The sequence below is a fragment of the Cydia fagiglandana genome, chromosome 2, assembly GCF_963556715.1.
Source record: "Cydia fagiglandana chromosome 2, ilCydFagi1.1, whole genome shotgun sequence".
NCBI lineage: Eukaryota > Metazoa > Arthropoda > Insecta > Lepidoptera > Tortricidae > Cydia > Cydia fagiglandana.
Window position 1 is genome coordinate 16,020,246 of NC_085933.1, and position 20,806 is coordinate 16,041,051.

Here is a 20,806-nt window from a genome sequence, read left to right on the forward strand (position 1 = left end):
CAGTTCTGACTAATGTTTAAAACATCAGCAGGTATGTAACTGGAATACATTTTGCGACCGCGCTTGTAAGCACTGTAGGTATAATATAAATCATTGTTTTGCAAATGATGTTCTGTCTAGGTATTGGCAAATGTAGGTGCCAACCCATTTCTTGCATTTTCAAACAATCAAACAACCAACACTTTTACGCTTTTACGTCGCACGAGAAATTAAAACTTAAGGGGCCCACAGATTACCAGTTGACCGCACGATATCAGCCTGTTAATTAAACGCGAAAGGTGACAGTCCCGAACAACTGACAGGCTGATATCGTCCGGCGTACTGTTGATCTGTGGCCCCCTTTATAGCTGTAATATATAAGTATGCAGGTGCACATCATCATGTGTGACATTGGGGACAATAGCAGTGAAGTGCAGTGACGTGTAGATTGATTCAGACTGACTGATAGCTGATGTTGTGTCGCTGTCGCTGATAACAGGATTCCTGAGGCCTCACAACATTGTATTAAACGGGTCAAACAGATCACTGTGTTACGTTCTTTCCTGTGGACATACACAAAGTTAAGGGCTATAAAGATTAATTTTCTTATTTAACCCTTATCCACGTAAAAAACTAGCGTGTTCGCGCGAACTGTACATTTTTCTCTCCTGTGGGCAATAGTTAACAGCTTGTGGGCATGTAAGTAAATAAAAGGAGGACCTTTTTACGTGGGTTAGGGTTAAATAAGAAAATTAACCTTTATAGCCCTTAACTTTGTGTATGTCCACAGGAAAGAACGTAACACAGTGATCTGTTTGACCCAAACATGTAACGGTTAGGTATGGATTAGTATCGGAACTATCGGGAATAATGCTAGAACTTGGCTTTATATTAGCTTATGGATCAAAACTTGTAGATATGATATAAGTACCTACGTATATATCCATGTAATACCTTTAAACGAGCAATTCTTGTATATTTATTTATACATTACATATTTTGGGGATCTCGGAAACGGCTCTAACGATTTCGATTGAATTTGGTATATGGGGGTTTTCCGGGCCGAAAAATCGATGTAGCTAGGTCTTATGTCTGTTAAAATTATGTTTGTCTCCCAAATATTCTATTAATAACTATTATAGTTTATATTATAATTTATGTTTCGAAATCTAATTGTAATCCATGGTACACATATTAGGTACAGATGTAAAATCAAAATAACATAGACCATTGAAAATAGGTACTGAGAGTAGGTACCTACTATGTTCATGGCTCACGTTTTTTTTTTAAATTGCGAACACGTGAATGTCCAAAATGCACGCTTTAAAATCCAATTTAATAAAATTCGCTAAATTTTAAACATCCGGATAGTTTTGTAATTTAACATATGTATTATACTAGTATGAATGGTGTATTATAATGATTATGGCCGAATAATGTAGTATTTTTAATTTCATAGAATGGATGTTTAATCATCCATTCGAATCGACTAAATTACCGGAAACTGATGACGCATGTTAATCAACGCGAGTAAAATATACATGCTTGCTACCTATTACTGTGCGGAACATCAATAAACATAAAACACTGACAATGTACACTTGGGGACCGCACGTTGACCCTCGAAGTAAATTTGATTTACAAAACTTCATAGTAGGTAACTAGGTACCTATGCCGGTTTTAGCTTATAGGTATTCACATGTCTTTGGTAATAACGTGCAAGCAGATAATGATGCAATTTCTTTAATGTTATGCCGTGATACTTATTTATAGATTAGAAGATAACGAGCTAACTTCCAAAACTTTTAATATGTAACGCCGCAAAAATTTATTAATTTCACATAAACACAATCCATCACAATCTGGGGTGGGTCTACCGCGAAACAAGAAAATCGGATTTTCTTTATCTAACCTCTGTATCACTCTTGCATACTCGAGCGATTAAGAGGCAGATAACTAAATTTAATTTTTTGCGTTTCCCGGCCTTTGTTAACAAACCGCCTTGATGCATCAATGTCACATTTTATTATCTGTGAAAACTTGTCAAACAGCTAAAAGCGCCCTCCAGACTATGCGCGTGAATCGCGGGCGAAGCCGCGAATGCGAGTGTGGAGTCGATTTCGCTGTCTGCGAAAATCGACTCCACACTCGCGTTCGCGGCTTCGCCCGCGATTCACGCGCATAGTCTGGAGGGGGCTAAAGGAGACGCGAAGCGCGAACTTGCAAGACTCCACATTACACAATATTTTGGCTCCTCTGTGGCAAGATAAATATAAATTATGATTATATTATATTAAGCAGCTATATTTTACGGTTTTACAATAAAACAAAATGGAAAAACAGCTAAATCACGTATGATGCCATAGATAACTAACAGTTAAACTCGATCAGCTGATGCTGTTCCGCCATATTGCCGCGAACCAAACTGCGAAATCGCCATGAAGTGTGCGAGTGTGGAGTCATACGTCAACTTCGCGATATGTTCGCTCCGCGACGTCGCGGCGCGATTCACGCACATAGTCTGGAGGGGGCTTAAGGCACAGTATGTATAAATTACTCTATGGTTTACTAGCTAGCTTAGTGCTGCACTTTGGCGGCAGAACATTGCATACTTTTTACTTCATGAACATTTTAAAAGCGTCTTCATGTAAAAAATCTAGTCTATGATTTATAGTGCAAATATAGCATAGGGCTATTCTACATGACAAACTCCAAACGGATTGAAGTATCTAACATAATAAAACATTTATAATGATAGAAATAAATAATCATCAGAAATTAATTAAAAAGTCCTGGTACTAACTAATAGTTCAACTCACCAGATCGCAAAGCTTCCGAGGCCTTCAGCGTAATGCCTGTTGAGGCCTACCCACTAGAGCCTACTGAGACGGATTGAAGTTTTATACTACACTATGATTGGCTGATGCTATTTACTAAAATGATATTCTATCCACAACAATTTATTACTCGATCTCTTTATTATAAGAACAAATAACTTGTATCTTTGATAAATCTTTGTATTCTAATATTAAGTTCATATTTATACCCCAGTCTTTTAATGATTATATTTACAACATTTCATAAATCGATATGTTTCTTTTTTTCACTTTTTCTGGCTTTCGTAGCCGGTGCCAGAGTCTAGATAACCGAAAGTGCATAGAAAAAAATTGTATCTCTAAATCTCATACAAGTTTTTCTTCTGTAAATTTGACTGGTTTGTTTAGCACTTCAATTGTATTGTCGGCTTTGACCACGCAGTTTGCTTTGGCAACTGATTCATTATTGTTAACGTTGTCTCTCTTGCCTTCTTCCATTTCTTTATTTTCCGATTTAACGTCGTTGTTGTTGTCTTGATTAGCCTCTGGTAGATTTAAATCAGATTTCTTAGTAGCTACTTTGACGACAAGTTTTACATTAGCTGGTTTCTTTTTCTGCGAATTCTGTGGATAATGGTGCAGAATTGCTGTCGTGTCAAAGGTAATTTTGTCATATTTTACAATCTCAGTCGACCTTTTCGGTTTTTGTGAGCTAATAGTACCGGGGCCTAAGTCTACTTCTATATCGCTATTAGGGGTTTTCTTCTTTTTATTCCTAACTTCGTTCTCTAACGTGACGCAGTCTATAATTTCTTTAGTATCCTCAAGTAAATCTAGAGCTACATCTTTACTTTTTCTAATATTTTCCATGTAACTATTATAGAGGTTCATATCGGTGGTGTTGTTCTGTTTTAGCGGGAGCGAGTCGGGGTGTTTTTTCTGTTCGGTTCTGTCATCAGCCGTGTATCACAATTGCTTGTGGTTGTGCTGTGGACGATGGTCGTGCTTCGCCGCGGCCTCCTCGCGCGCGGCGTGTGTTAGCTATGTTTGAGACTGAACCATTGAAACGCTTGTCGTCTCGGTCACGATCGTGGGCACTGGGAAGTCATCGCTCGTCGAATCGTAAATTGGAAATTCGCAGCACATTATACACTTCAGAAACTTCGGCACTTCCACATATATGGCCGGAGGTATTGGTATCAGAGGTGACGTGGATGCTTTATAATATAAGTAATCTGGATTATCACGGTATTTTTCGTCCGCCGATCGTTCTAGCAACGGTATACCAGATAAGAACAATATGATAGCCGTAGTGAATAATGGCGATAATATAGCTATCCATTCGATACCTTCGATAACATTTAGCGATATAATGAATATACCCCACCAGAGTACTACTTCGCCAAAGTAATTAGGATGTCTGGAGAGACCCCACAGACCGTCATTGCACCACTTGCCTTGGTTCACTGGGTCTTGCCTAAAGGCAAATTTTTGTAGGTCTGCGTATGTTTCTATTAACAAACCAATTATAAACACTCCCGCACCGGCCGAGTCTAGCGTGGTCATAGTTTTAGGCGACTTAGGGAACGAGTGATGGGGCGAGTTAATAATAATAACGGGTAAACTCACGATGAAAACCCAGAAGGCTTGGAAGCTGTAGAAGACTGCAAATCTTAATGTGTTACTCTTACGGTCTTCAAATTGCTTGTCACGGCCGATGTGGTAGATTCTGTATATGAGGTACCCAGATAAACGCACTCCCCAGAGGCACACGAATGTGGTCACCATCAGCTGTCTACTATCGTAGTTTTTGAGGTGATTTCCACCTTGTCCGAGGAAGAATGTGAGCAAGGCAATGATGATGAAGTTAGCGCCGCCAGTGAAGTCCGTCACTTTATCGCTCTGGAATAGCGACGCTATCGTGAAAAACAGTATTTGCATGGCAACTGTCATCATCGCGCTGATGGCGAAGTTGTTCCTGTCTATGAGCGGTTCCATCTTATTTAATTATTTGACACTAAATGTTTGACAATTTGGCCTCAAAGAATACTGGCTGCATCGATTCCCCCATGACTATGTCGCATTGCCGCATTTCGGTGTTCACTTGTTTATCTATTTAAAATTTTATGGCACTGCGGAGTGAGAGTTAACCTAGCGATCGACATGAGTAGGAACACATATGACTCCGAAACATAATAGTAAAATATGATATAATTTTGTTTTCTTCAGGTTTGTATGATTTATTGTTGGGAGTGTGCGTTCCAGCGGGTGTTCTCGCGCGAGGGATTGCACTACTGAAATAGACCTGACGTTTGCAACACGCACGCGCGTCGGGGCCAGTCGCGCATGCGCGACTAGACTTACTCCCAAAAAGCCCGTGAAATTAGTAAAAATCCTCGTGGGTTTTCCAAAACACACAGTTTATAATTTAATTAATAGGTACCGAATTTATTGAAAGATAAACATCAGAAAGGAAAATTTTAAGTGTTTAGTGTTTCCTGCGCGTTATGTATCTTTATATATCTATATCTTTTGTTAGTGGGTCAAAATGACGTAAACAAAAATATTAGGTCACAGGCACCTGCCCCGTAGGATGGCAAGTGTAGGTAGGTAATGTTTTTTTAATAAACTCGTCATGGAGGACAAATATTTGGAGATTATTTGTGGAGAAAATATTTGTGATTGGGTTTATTTTGGTCTTTTAGTTCAATGACTAGTGTCTTACAAGAGTGGTTCAGATTATAAACTAAATCCGTTTTTTTATAATTCTATTGAAGCACTTGCACAGATTTTACTCGAGTACACTTACTATCAAATAAATCAGGGATCGGAACCGGTTTTTTGCAAAAACGTCGAAATAACCATATACTTATTTAGAATTATTTTACTCTCGAAATGTAGGATTCAGTTGTGTTTTTGGGTAATGACTTCGTATTATTAGATTGCTCAATTAAAAATGAAGTAAGTAATTGACAAAGAACGAAAAAATACCGTTTTCGTTCCCATACAACACCGTCCCATACAAATACCGGTATCGGATCCCTGAAATAAATAGTGACGGCGAAACCGAATATACCAAAGAAATATTAAAAACAAGGGAGTGTCTCGATATATTTGGCCATTTTGGTCATCACCATCTATTTCATCGTGACTGTACAAAGGAGACATTAAGCAATAATTGGTATAGATTGATATCTTGGGTATTGTTTTACCTAGCCATTTTCTAAAATATCTATTGTTCACTTACAATGCTACTAATGCTCTGATACCTACACCAGTACACGGAAAATTGGTTAAAAAACTATAAAATTAATGATCCATAATCTCCTACGTGATAGATAAGATAGGTACTTGTACACTAAACAACGTTCATTTTAGCAGAAACATGGTCACTTGATAGCAAATATCTAATAGAAACTAAGTACATATATAGATATGATAGTATCTATGTATGTTTATTTGTATTAAGTAGGTATATGTGTAAGTTTATCAATGTAGTTTATTCATAATATGTATGAAATAGTCTTGGTTACGGATTCATTTACTTTAAAAGACATTGCACCTACTTAATCTTTCTGGTTTAACCCATTGGTTGACTAGTAGAGAATGCCTCAAGACATTAAGTCCGCCATTTGTACATGAATGTACATATTTTGCAATAAAGATTAAATAAATAAATAAACAAACGCAAACGTTTGTCTTTGAAATATAGTTTAAAATCATATAGGTACTGGGTGGCTAAAAAATAACTGCATTCCCGTTGCCAGGGAGGTTTTGGGGTTATACTGAGCAGCTTTTCAAAATAACATGAGCCAGCCGGAACCCAAGCCGAGCATAGGCGAAAATAAATCGGCTGTTTCATACATTTTGGTTGCTCAATTTTCTATGGGAGGGTAATTTTATTCACGTGATTTCAGGTTGGTCCCATAGTAAAAGTTGCTCAGTATTTATCTCAAGACCTCCCTGGCAACGGGAATGCAGTCATTTTTTAGCCAGCGTGTATAGTGAAACTCGATGTTTATTTCTTATCGTTGGATTATAATATGTATCGCAAGCGATGTAGACTAAGATAGATAAACAACTAACAATGCGGTCATGTTCACAGATAGTCTTTGTTACAAATATGAAATATCATAAGTACGTGAATTCAAACATACACACTTTCACATCTATAATATTAGTAAGAAGTCTGATGGAATTATATTAATTTTACAAATATATTATCATTTAATAGTATTATACCTACCTATAAGGTAAAAAGGTCTTATTGTTAGTCTTTGATAGCTTAATTCAAGTTGTCTGCTTATTTGTCATCTCTATTCCTATTCCTAATAGGTTTATAGATTGACGGTGCTAATTATGGAAGCGACGTCGGGCACTTCGAGGACAATTACTCACTGCAAATTCAAGTACCTAAAAGCGTTGTAAGCCCTTAGATAGGTAGGTATACAGGGCCGTTTAAAACTATGCCGGGGCCCTTGGACATATAAGAATTTGGCGCCCTTTTGGAAAGTAAAGAAAGCAAATTAAACTAACATTTTTCTACTATGATCTTCCCTTATGGTAAATACTATGGTACCTACTGTAGGTATAAGTATGTCGTGTAGTTTCAAAAACTTGCAGTTGAAAACTAAAGGGTTCACTCGACTGTGTAGTGTATACGCCTAGGCCGCCGGCTAGACTAATGACTAGGCTCTTTGATCTCCGAGATATGACAGTAGTGTCTTGAGTGTACACTCAAGCTATTTCGGCCCACGCGGCCCAAGTGGGTTGGAATTCTTGTTTAGGCTTCTAAAATAGTTAGGTAGTGTAGATTTACAAATAGAATTTCACTATGATAAGTAGTACGTAATAAGTAAGTACTGCAAAAACTTCTAAAAATAAATACTTGTCGTTCTTTACGGTTATGATATAATATGGACTGCTAGAATAATCTAGCAGTCCATATTATATCATATTATACGGTTATGATATAATATGGACTGCTAGAATAATCTAGCAGTCCATATTATATCATAACCGTAAAGAACGACAAGTATTTATTTTTAGAAGTTTTTGCAGTACTTACTTATTACGTACTACTTACGTACTACTGGGTATATTAGGTGTGTAATAAGTAATACCGTTCCTTTGATTTATTTAAGCTCCTGATTCATTTGTTTATTGCATGGTATCTTCAACACTAGTCATACATTCCTACAAATGGTACCTCATTTGTCCTTATATACCTAGTTCTACTAAACAGTAAATTGTTAATAATTTAATACCTACTAAGTAGTATTCGATCACGAGGTACGACCTCCAATAAACTGCAACTATAGACACTTTACGAATGAACTTATTGAAAAAGTGTCCATGTAATTTTGCAGCTGGGTGTGCTTAACTATTTCTTATAATTACCTACTTACTATAAATTTAGCGAAGGGTGTTGATCCCACAAACGTGTTGAAGACAAAAACTGAAGAAATTTTATAATAATTAAAGGTACCAGCATATCAAACTAGACCAAGTTACTGTGCTGATTAACAGTCCACCGGACGGTATCGGCCTGTGGTACCGTCCGGCGGACTGTTGATCAGTGGTTCCCTTAAGTTACTACGTTACTGGTATCGAAATATAAACTCACGTGGTATTCAAGCCAGGTTCAACGCCGTTCGCGTTGATGTACATGGTAGCCATGTCGGCCACCAGTTGGCGGAACTGGTCGCTGACGTGCTCGAACTCGGCGAGGGTCAAGCCGCCCAGCAGCACCGTCAGGGTGTGCTGGGGCTCGGGGAGCAGGGGCTCCGGCTCCGGCTCGGGCTCTGGCTCCGTGGCCGGAGGAGCTGGGGAGAATGTTATTTTGAAAAAATATATATATATATTTTATACATCCAACTAGAGAACAAATCAAATTATTTCCATGAAAATATTTTTTTTACGCGGGGTCGATTCTCACCTCGACCACCGGTGGACTTACTCACTTTTTCTTTAGTGTATGATATGATATCTATTTCAGTTTATATTTTAATATACCTGCATATATTAAAAAAAAATTACAATTGCATTAAAATCGCAAAAATTACAAATGACAGGCGCATTTGAGCCTAAGGCGGCTAAGGATATCATAGAAATATTATGCTCATATGAGTCATTTAAATATGTGAAACCTATGATGGTGTAATAAAAATTATTTTAACAGGTTTTACGTATGTAGGATTAGGTACTAATATCAAATAGGATCCCTTATTTCTATGATAATCTAATTGCGGCTACCCGCCATATATTGACAGATTTATCCGCCAGATATACACGGTGTAACATGAGAAAACCGAATAATTTTAACCACGCATTTCTGAGGCCAAAAGAAGTAAAAAATGTAATATGAGTTTAGGTCAATTTCGCCAAAAAAAATTTTTTTTTGTTTTGTTTTTTTCAATTCTTGAATGTATTTGTACATAAAAAATAAATGTTATTGGTAAACTTGTCACTTAAAATTGATTTTTACATTTTTTTTTCGTAGACCCTACTTTTTGCAAAGTGTATCTTGTCACTTTTTGACATCTATCAATAAGGATATTTTAGACTACGTCCCAAAGCAGCAACATCACCATCAAAAAGGCCTTTTACACTATTTAACAATAAACTCTTTTTTTTTATTAATAATATCTCTGAAACTAGGCGAATTTAAAAAAAGTTTCTAGGACTTTTTTGTCTCTAAATATGATCAGGAATACGCTGTTAAAATTATTCGGTTTACTCATGTTACACCGTGTATCTGTCAGACAGATTGACCGTACAGATTCCTAGCTAATGATACTAGACTTTGAAAAAAATATATAGGTAGGTACGGTCAGCCAAGAAATGAATCTTGTTTGTTAGGTATCTTTAGTTAAGTAATATCGGGTAGGACGTGATTTAATGCACTTATTGTAGGCACATCATCATCAGTTTGTTATTCGGTTAATTATTACCTAGCAGATACACTTACCACATACCACATATTTAAATATTATTAGGTACCAGTAGGTTAAATTAAATAACTTTTTGTAACTAATAAAGTTGTAATGTTACCAATCTTACTGTTCACTCGATTTCGTGTATTTCGTTAAATAATATCTCCACTACTAGGCATTTAATTTCTTTTAATAGATTTGAAATCGAGTGGTCAGTACCACTAGATTCCAAATTTCAACCGCTCGTATTTCAAAAGTTAGCATTTTGGCTTATTTCACCGATTTTCGAGTGACGAAATCGATATTCAAAAATCGGCCCCCAGACAAGAAAATCAAAATTTGAAGTATTACCCAGAAAAAAAATTAGAAGATAAAATTTTTGCTACGTAATATAAAATGTAATTAACCGACACTCATATCATGCGCTATGACTGTGGGGTTAATTCAATTAACCAGCAGGAAAATTAATTAATAGTAGGTTGGTAAATTAGGTTTTACGTTACTTTCCGTTCAAGTCATCTCAGCTAATATGATATCAATGTAGGTATTCAGTATGATGCCCTGAACACAAATATATGAGATGACAAGCGCGAAAATGGTGGGGGTAGTAACTGTGACGTCAAAAGTCGGCGTTACAAAAGTTATATGTAGTATGAAAATGAAAATGTTATATGTAGTATGTCATAGTCATATGTATATTTTTTGTAATCTACTCAACAAGCCCTTTCATTTAATACATTTTTGTTTGTACTGCCGACTTTATGACGTTACAGTTACTAGCCCCGCCATGCATTTTCGCGCTTGTCATCTCATATACAGCGTGTGTCTGACCATGGGGCTTTAAACCCAGGGCTCGATTCTACTCGCTAAACTGAGCTACTTTTACTATGGCATCAACCCCGAAATGCCGAAATTTTTTTTTACTCTTTCATACATTTTGGCTGATCAGATATCGACGTTTTCTATGGAAAAGCCAAAAAAAATTCCCCGATTTTAGGGTCGGTCCCATGGTAAAAGAAGCTCAGTTTAGCGAGTAAAATCAAGCCCTGGATTTAAAGCCCCATGGTCAGACACACCATGTATTTATTTGTCTTCAGGACATCATACTGAATGCACTGATACCAAACATACTTATACCTATATCCGAGATGACTTATGCGAAAATCGGTTTCTAGAAGACATAGACAAAACAAAGTACCGACTGACTAAGGTAACATGTATTTTTCTTTTCAAGTAAAATTTGGTCAACTAGCGCGACTTAAAAAGCATCTAGCAACTAGCAATAGACTGGAAGAACAACTAGGGTAAAAAAATAAACTAGTACCTATATTTTTAATATTTTTGTGGTCGTCTGTGTATTATCTTACTATAATGCACAAAAAATAATAATCACAACGTTTATAAGGTTTTAAGATCTACTTACCTATTACTTTTAGAGTAAGGCTAAATCCTCGCATCCAGCTGATTCCCAGCTTGGAATCAAAGCGGATGAAAATCCTGTCCACGTCCAAGAAGCGGTAGGCGCGTGGCTCGTTCAGGTGATACGAGAAGATGATGCCTTCAGCACCGCTGTCGTCTACTTGACCTGCCATCAATAAAATAGGGTATTATTATAGATACACTTCACTTAGGAAATACAGATATACTCGTAAATAGATGATGGGAAAAATATGAAACATTTGGCTACATTCTTTAAATCTTTACAAAATATAGCTAAATGTGAATCCTTAAATCAGATCCTACGCTTTAAAGAAGAGAAGACGAAATTACTAACCTGGTTTTACCATGAGGTAGTCCCCTAAGGCACTATTCACAGCTAAGTCAGTCACATTCAATTCGATGCCCTGTCCCTTGCCAGTGACAATCCAATCCACAACTCTGTTGGTAGGGTATCCTGCGGGATAATTTTCTGATGTGATAACCTTAGTTTCGCCATATTCTAAAGTGATTTCATTGACAACATGGTCATCTGAAAGAGCGTCCACGTCGAATACGTCGCTGTGTTGGATCTCAAAATCTTTCATCAATTTTACAAGCTGATCGTCTGATAGTTCATCGACATTAACAGATTTATTTGGTTTTTCGTCATTTTTGTCATCAGATAGTAAAGCATCGTTGATATATGGGACGTCTTCCATGAAAAGTTCTTCAGATTTTTTTTGTTCCGCTGCAAATTTAATCGATTCATCATCATCATTTTCACTACCTTTAGCTTCTATTTTAGCTAGAGTATCATCTGCGCTGTGTTGTTCAAATAAATCAGATAAGTTGCTGTCAAAAATGTTTTCATAATCAGACTTATCGTCTAATTTTTCATCGGAATTTACTGCGTAATCAACATCAGCGGCTTTAGGTTTCTCATCTTCCTTGCTGTCGCTTTTGGTAAGTTTATCAAATGTTTCAAATAACTTGTCTAAGTCTTCATTCAAGTCTTCATAGACTTTATCAACCGTATCATCTTCATCATCACCAACGAAGTCAAGATTTTTTTCTTTTGTTTCATTTTCAGCAAAATCATTAGGTCTTTGGCTTTCCTCCAAAATAGCGTTGGTTTCTCTTATTATATTATTTAACTCGTTGCTATTTACTTTAACAATTTTACCATCGACAGCAAAATTGTTCGGTTTTTCTTCTTCTTGTTTAATAATAGTTTTTGCTTCTTCCATGATTCGGTTGATTTCTTCAATTGATTCGGGAGGTGGAAGAGGAATAATGTTGTCATCTTTAGAATATTTCGGTTCTGGTATTTGCAAGTCTTCATTATCTGAAAGATTTGCTTCTAAATCATCACCACCATATAAAGCATAGTCATCATAGTCATTTTCACTTTTTGAATGACTAACATCTTCATCATTTTCATCATCAATCTCACTTATTAGCTCAGCTATGCTTTTGTTATCATTTTCTCTTTCTAAATTGCTGTTAAAATCTTGATCTTTTGCATCACCGTTATCATGAATTGGCTCAGCTTTGTCTTCATAGTCATTTTCCCTTTCTAAATGACTTTTAACATATTGATCATCATCACTATCACGGATCGGGTTAGCATCATCGCTAAGTTCTTTGCTTTGCTCAGACCTATTGTCTTCGAACTGATAATCATTTATTTTACCATCATCTTCTGCTTCGTCTTCTAACTTTTGATATTTTTTTATGTCTTCTTGCACTATTTTATCGATTTCATCATGTTCTCTTTCGATAGCGACACTAGCGTCAAAGTCGCTACCTTCTGCAGAGCCTTTTTGTTCATCATTGTAAATGCCAAGTTGTGCGAGTCTTGTTTTGAACCACTCGTCATCATACTCTTTCCAGTCATCATCCCAATCACCAGCAGACTCATCGCTCTGGGCTGTAAAAAGTAATACAACTTTAATAAAAATAATAAACTCCTCCTTAATTTAATTATTTACTACTATTTATTATAAATTTAAAAGTGGAAAAATTACTGTCTTGGGTGAGACTTGAACTCACGGCCTCTGGAGTAATTTTTCCACTTTTAAATTTATTCTAAGCTTAATAGCATCGTTCGCAGACGTTTCTGCTTGTTAAAAATTAAAATTATTTATTATAATCAAAAAAATTCCGGAATCGTAACTTTTTCCATTTTTTCCTTTAATATAAAATTTAACAAATTATGTTTCCTTGCTTAATGCTTGACAGACTACAGACAGTCGTACATGCCGAATGTATGCTTTTGACGGTCCCCTATTATAATAGGTAACCAAATAATCAAGTCGGCAGGGCATCTGGTCATTAATGGAATAGTAAAAACATGGCAACAAGACCAAAGTTTAGTTAAAAGTCACCCAGTCGTATACCTACAAAGTATGTATGACACAGTTATTATCAAATCAAGTGGTAAACCTAATAACTGCGACCTGTGCACTGGCCAGTGACACTCAGGGTCAGCTGACTGACTCACTGTTATCATTACTGTGCATGTCGTCTCCAAACAAAGCACAATAAAGTCGGCGAAACGTAAGAATTGATATTTTGACAGTTAGGAATTGACTCTTATTATATCTACGAAGCTAAAGTTATATTATAAGTGGTAGGTTTTAGTTAGGTATCATATCTTATGTCGCGCAGACTATAATTCAAAAGGTTACTTTCAATTTCGACCGATACTTAATAGGTACATGACTCTAGGTTTAAAACAACATTGTACTTAAATGTATTTTTTTCGAAGAAGTGCGCCACAAGTTTCATGAATGTGTCTTTTGTAATGCGCATTTTATTTATTACGTTCCGAAAAAACGATAAATTTAACTTTGTTGAGAAGTAAAGATTATAATTTATAAATTTGAATGAAAAACAGGAATGGCACACCCCGCACGAAACTTGCGATGGAAGATATGGCAACTGCGCAGGTTTAAACTTTTGCATGTACCTAAATACCTACTACCTGACTGTACCAGTGTAAGCATTTCAAATCCTTCGACATTCGTGTTTTCAACTGGGTTATCCTGTAAGGCCCACTTGCACCATTCCACTAACCCGGGGTTAAGCGGTTAAACCTAATAACCTAATGTCTAATTGTACTGGTAACCATGGTAATTCCAGGTTTAACCGGTTATCCCCGGGTTAGTAGAATGGTGCAAGTGGGCCTAACTAGTGTAACTAAATATTGTGCCATAATGATCGCAATAACATTCATGAGATTCATTATCAACTGACGTCAAACCTTCTACTTATAGATTATCTAAGAACGGATAGTTGTAATTAATTTCTTGAGGCCTCTTTTGTAAAAGGGCTCATGTGAGTTGGCGCCTTATGGTTGATAGGTCTAGTTTTAATTTAGAAGGACTATGTGGACTGAGGAACGCACGTGGTTCGTGACGTCAATAGATAACTGATGCACATTTACATCAATACCCGGTTAGGGACCGGCCATCGTCAAGTATCTACTGTATTATTTATTTACTGTTATTTTTATCCAAACCAAAATTGCCGATATTGAACCTGAAACGAACTAAATCACGATAAGTAGGTAGTTGATACGTTTGTAGGTAATCCTTATAAACACAGACTAAACAGCAGACACGTAGGTACGTTTTATGCATAATAATAAGTCAGACCTAAGCACATAATATTATTATATATGTAGGTATTTTTTTGTAATGAAACAAAATTTGATACCTAGAGAAAAAAATAATGCTAATACAGGGGATCGAAGCGTTGACTACTTAGAAGTTGTTTCGTTTCATGGAATAAGTAGCAGTGATCTTATAAGTAAATTGTGACTGAGTTTGCTGGAAACTAATATACATTATTCTTCTTTTTCGTCCTGGCGTTATTCCGGCATTTTGCCAGGTTCATGGGAGGCTAATCCCAAGAATTGACATAGGTTTTACGAAAGCGACTGCTATATGACCTTCCAACCCAGAGGGGAAACTAGGCCTTATTGGGATTAGTCCGGTTTCCTCCCTCACGATGTTTTCCTTCACCGAAAAGCAACTGGTAAATATCAAATATTTCGTACATAAGTTCCGAAAAACTCATTGGTACTACGTGCCGGGTTTGAACCTGCGACCTCCGGTTTGAAAGTCGCACGCTCTAACCGCTAGGCCATCAGTGCTCTTCCACATCCTAATATACTTTATTAATAAACTCGTTAAACCACAACAAAACTAATATAATTATTATACATTATTAACAACAATATGAGGCACCAGGCACGGTTACTGACTTTTACTTCAACAATGTGTCACGACTTGGTAGATGTTGATCAAAACAAGTTACATACGTAAAATTGTATCATTTGCGCTTGTTTTAATCTATTTAAGGAAAAAAGATTATATTTACATATTTACCTCGTGACATATATTAGTTATATCCAAGCTACCAACTCATTTACGATTTCCGCCATTTTAGTGATCTGCTCAATGGTACCATAATATTTTAATATTATTGCATTGTCACCCAACTTACATAATTGCGTAGGTTAAGGCGTTAAAATATTTAACAGACTGCCTGACGAGCTTAAACAAATACCACTTAATAAATTTAAAAACAAACTGTACTCTTTCCTTGTTGACAAGTGTTACTACAGTCTGAATGAATTTTTAGATAAAACTGTCACTTCATAATGTTTTGTAACAGTCCACGCTAATGACTTAACTAGTTTAATAATGCATGTTTTGTTTTAAATAATATCAATTAAACTTAAATTTAGTATTATTTTAATTTGCATGGCTTTTAAAGCCTAAATGTGTATGGCTCTATAAATAATAATGTAACACCATTGTATACCACATTTAATGGCAAATAAATATATTTCTATTTCTATTTCTAAGTTTCAGCTCAAGTAGATAATGGGAAGTGGGTCTAATTTATCTTGCAAGATTTAACCCGAACACATGTAACATACATTTTTAAGTTAAGTAAAAGCTTGTTGTAATAATAAACCAAAAACGTACAGTAATAAGGAAACAGACGGAACAACGTGCAAAAGTAACTAAGTACTCGTACTTACCACACTCGAATAGATGAACAAAGAGAGACAAATACCAAAATATTTCTTTATGGTATTATTCATTATTTAGGGAATGATAGTTATTTTTGAAGTGCTGTCTTAACCGATAGGTACTAATAATGCTTACTTAGATGCCGCGACCACTACGTCACAGGTGATATGACTACCCATTTCACAATAACAAGTGTGATTAATTTGTCTTTTTATAGTACCTATCTAATGAAGCTATGATTAAGCCTAACTAAAAATGTTAAGTATCTACCTAGAGTTACATCAAGAAAAGTCTGCAGACATTTTGATAGCCCACGCAGTGCAAGTGCATACAAGTTTGACGTTTAAAATTTAAAATATGTAACACTTGCACTGCGTGGGCTATCAAAATCTCTGTAGACTTTTCTTGGTCTAACTCTATTCATAATTGACCAGAGTATTTAAACGTGGAGTAAACTGAGGTTGACAGGACTTTATTAGTTTTTATAACCCGTTTTTTTTTTATTACAATATTTTTAGGTCATTTTTATGCTAACGTAAACTTCTCTCTCATTTGGTTTATTTGTAATAATTGACAATTATTCTAAATAGGTACAATTTTAATTGAGATAATTTTGACGATTGCGCAAAGTTGCACCAGTAAGCCCTAATTTTGACAGTGCATGATTCCACATGTTTTTACTAATAAGTGATATAAAGTAAGTTTTAGGAATATAAAAAATATTATTTTCGAAATTGATACATAACTGTGAGTTTTTATGACTCAGCATAGTTTATTAGGTAGGTACTTCTTGTGATAAATTTCGTCTAATTCCCCAGATATAGTCTCGATTTCAAGAGCTGAATTGCAAAGGACTTTTCAATACAATTAATTCAACTTATTTATTCGAAAGGCAACAATGACCCATAGCGATTACGAGTATTAGCCTATAATAGGTACGTAGATACCTACTATTTTAATTACCTACCTACAAACCTACAATAGGTTACCTACCTACAAACCTACGTACCTACTCTCCAAAGTAGCGATCAAATCAATACACAAAAAAAGATAAAATATATGTGTAGTGTAAGTAAGTAGTAGCAAAAAGAATTAATAGTATAGAGGGGTCCTGTCATTGTCAAATTTGTAGTCACGGTACATTTACTGCCATCTATCGACACACGATTAAAATTTAAAATAAAATTGAAAATGTATAAATTAATCAAAATATGTTTACGGATAAATTATTTTTATTTTTTATTGTTCCATACTGACCCATGTTCTTTCACTGATATGTGTTAAAATTGTTGAATATCAAACGGTGTCGTCAACGCCATCTAGCCGACAATAGGCCAAAGGTATAAATTATAATGGCGCCATCTATTCGAGAATGACTTTTTCTCCACATCCGAGGCACGTTTTTTTCTTAGACTTATTTATCTTATACGAAGTTATCTCTGGTAGTAGATAAATAGTAAGTACTCTTATTTACAGCGAAAGTTTGTTTAGGTAGGCATTGTACAATTTATTTGTAAATAGGTAACTATAGGTGTATAGATATAATATATGTATGTACTTGCGTTTTGTTACTGACATTATAATTATCGTCACAGCAAAACAATGAAGGGTAGGTACATAACATAGTTAACTTACCTACTCTACTCTCTATGCATTATACCTTCTGACTTTGACCTATATACATTATTTATCATGCAGAGACAGAGACCCGTTTAAATTTTATCTTTCCTATATTGAGAACAAGATCGCGCCAATTGCCTTTTAACTGTCACTTTTTTTACTGATAAGTATTTGTATTATTTTGGAAAATATATATCTAATGCCATTTTTTAAACAAACTAAAGTTAGATGATTATTGATTCATGTTATCTGCTTGTCTTACTTAGTAGCCCCTTTCGTGTCTTTTGATAATTATCATACGTATCTATATTCTGAACACAAATATAAATTATTTTTTTTACACAAAATTGCTTAAGCCCCACGGTAAACTCAAGAAGGCTTGTGTTGCGTTGCGTTGCGAGTACTCAGACAACGATCTTTCATATACTTAAATTCATTTAAAACAACCATGACTCAGGAACAAATATCTATGTCATCACACAAATAAATGCCCTTACCGGGATTCGATCCCGGAACCATCGGCTTCATAGGCAGGGTCGATCACTACACTACCCACTAGACTAGGCCAGACCGGTCGTCAAACTGATTCAAGTAGAATTACTATTTTGTTTGTCAGCTGCAGAGAGATCTTTTAATACAACATAGGGTATATCGTTAATTACTGGCGATTTACCCTACACAACAATTATGATTTATAAAAATCGTTTTTCAATTAATAGACACGTCAAGATCGCGTAGCCTTTTTCTAATGCTAAAAAAATGAACTACGTATATGGAAATGGAAGTGGGTACTCATTCATTAATTTTAGTTTAGCGTGGCCAGTTATTGACGAATTACCCTATGGTACAAGGTACAATACAAATTCTGGGATAAATATTTCTGCAACTAAAAATAACTATCATCTGGCATAAAACTTGTAAAATATAATGTCAACAACTTCACTTCGAGGATAATTATCGACTAAAGTGGCTGCGCGTCTTTGTTGGCTGTACATATTAAAGAAAAAGCGGCTAAGTGCGAGTCGGACTCGCCCATGAAGGGTTCCGTAACAGCAAGTAATATAATAAAATTGCGGTTTACGATTTATGACGATTAAAAAAAAACTACTTACTAGATCTCGTTCAAACCAATTTTCGGTGGAAGTTTGCATGGTAATGTACATCATATATTTTTTTTAGTTTTATCATTCTCTTATTTTAGAAGTTACAGGGGGGGGGGGACACATTTTACCACTTTGGAAGGGTCTCTCGCGCAAACTATTCAGTTTAGAAGAAAATGATATTAGAAACCTCAGTATCATTTTTGAAGACCTATCCATAGATACCCCACACGTATGGGTTTGAAGAAAAAAAAATTTTGAGTTTCAGTTCTATGTATGGGGAACCCTAAAAATTTATTGTTTTTTTTCTATTTTTGTATGAAAATCTTAATGCGGTTCACAGAATACATCTACTTACCAAGTTTCAACAGTATAGTGCTTATAGTTTCGGAAAAAAGTGGCTGTGACATACGGACGGACAGACAGACAGACAGACAGACAGACAGACAGGCATGACGAATCTATAAGGGTTCCGTTTTTTTGCCATTCGGCTACGGAACCCTAAAAAAGATCAAAGATGCATAATGAATATTTGGTTAAACACGCGGCCCTATGAGTTGCCGGTATAGGTAGAGGTACCTACATGGGCTACATGTAGGTTATAAGGAAGTGGTCGTTTCAGCTGGCGCAAACCGGCGAACACAGACGCATAAATAGGAACATAAAACATACGTACATATGTATATCTAAAGTGCTAAATAACATTTCCTTAGTCCTACTACTTGTAATAATATCCCTGAAAGGGATCGATTGAAGGGTTCGTCTTTGGACTAATGATGTGTATTCTTTCATGTTTTATGTTTCTTTTTGTACAATAAAGTGTTTTACTACTACTACTACTACTAATATCCATATTACTAACTATGCGGTATTCAAATTACCAAAATAAACAATTAGGTACCGACCTGAAGCCCCAACGACGAGTGCACACAAAAATAAAATCCAAATCTTCATGTTAACACATCTGCCTCACAATAAATGGTATCAAGTATTCAATAACAGTTTGTATGAAACGTGGAAGAATGAAAGAGTAGTAACGCGAACTTAATGCGCGCGCGACGCCGGTCGGAAGTAGACTGTTCGTGTTTGTATGGGCAGATGATAGGCTATCATTTGTGCGAATGTATGGTGTACACGCGAAGGGTATATTGGCTATTCTGTAGCAAATATAAAACCAAATGGCAGTCAAAATAATGGTGTTAAATTACCGTCGAATATTTTTACTGTGTTCAGCTTTTCAGCAAGTGAAACTTAATCCATTTTTAGGGTTCCGTACCTCAAACCCTTAGTGGGCGAGTCCGACTCACACTCGTCCGGTTATGTAGTGTACAAGGTGATAATTTCGTGTGATCGCAGTGATCGCACTGGCGACAACCAAAAGGCCAAAGGCTGTCATTGCATTATAATATTTATAATGCGAAAAGTGTATATTCCTGTGTCTTAAAGTCCACTACCGCTGTTACGTGTACATTGTTGATAATGAAATTGTTATTGGACACCGCCTGATAAAGTTTACTTTGTGATACAGAACTAATACTCTTGCGGCTTTAAACTCTAGTGCGCCTTAGTAAAATATCGATAACACAAAGATAATCACTTGCACAAATATAAATTTCATGACAATTATATGTATGTCCTGTGCACTTAGTCATTTTTTCAAAGTACCTAAGTAAGTAGACACTCTATTTGTTGTTGGCAATAAGTAAAAAGATTTTACACTGGTCCAGTACGAGTAGTTACCCTTCCGTCACAATAGGCTCAACTGGAGCTATACCTATACCTATTTATAGTTAATTTTGATGCATGTTCGCAAGGTATGTCATTATTTACGAGTCCCGAATTGAAAAGACATAATGACACCTGCTCAAGTAGGTACATCAAAAGAATGG

The 20,806-nt window shown here is 35.9% G+C and overlaps 2 protein-coding genes across 3 annotated transcripts in view; both read right to left on the bottom strand.

Annotated features, from left to right (window-relative positions):
- The window catches only part of LOC134676955 (uncharacterized), a 29,251-nt gene extending 9,255 nt beyond the window's left edge, over positions 1-19,996 (bottom strand). For both annotated transcript variants that reach the window (XM_063535335.1, XM_063535343.1), the window contains exons 1-4: positions 19,823-19,996; positions 11,505-13,079; positions 11,154-11,315; positions 8,422-8,620 (exon numbers count right to left, since the gene is read on the bottom strand). In XM_063535335.1, coding sequence (XP_063391405.1) covers positions 8,422-8,620; positions 11,154-11,315; positions 11,505-13,079; positions 19,823-19,871 — 1,985 coding nt within the window. In that variant the 5' untranslated portion in view covers positions 19,872-19,996. The remainder of the gene's footprint in view (positions 1-8,421; positions 8,621-11,153; positions 11,316-11,504; positions 13,080-19,822) is intronic.
- On the bottom strand, positions 3,658-5,198 carry LOC134677049 (uncharacterized). Its single transcript, XM_063535482.1, has one exon. It carries the CDS (start codon positions 4,791-4,793, stop codon positions 3,837-3,839), a length of 957 nt encoding a protein of 318 aa, XP_063391552.1. The 5' UTR covers positions 4,794-5,198; the 3' UTR covers positions 3,658-3,836.
- Positions 19,997-20,806: the final 810 nt, after the last annotated feature.

Excerpts from the sequence above, each read along its gene's own strand:
- LOC134677049 (XM_063535482.1), bottom strand. The coding sequence starts at position 4,793 with ATGGAACCGCTCATAGACAGGAACAACTTCGCCATCAGCGCGATGATG.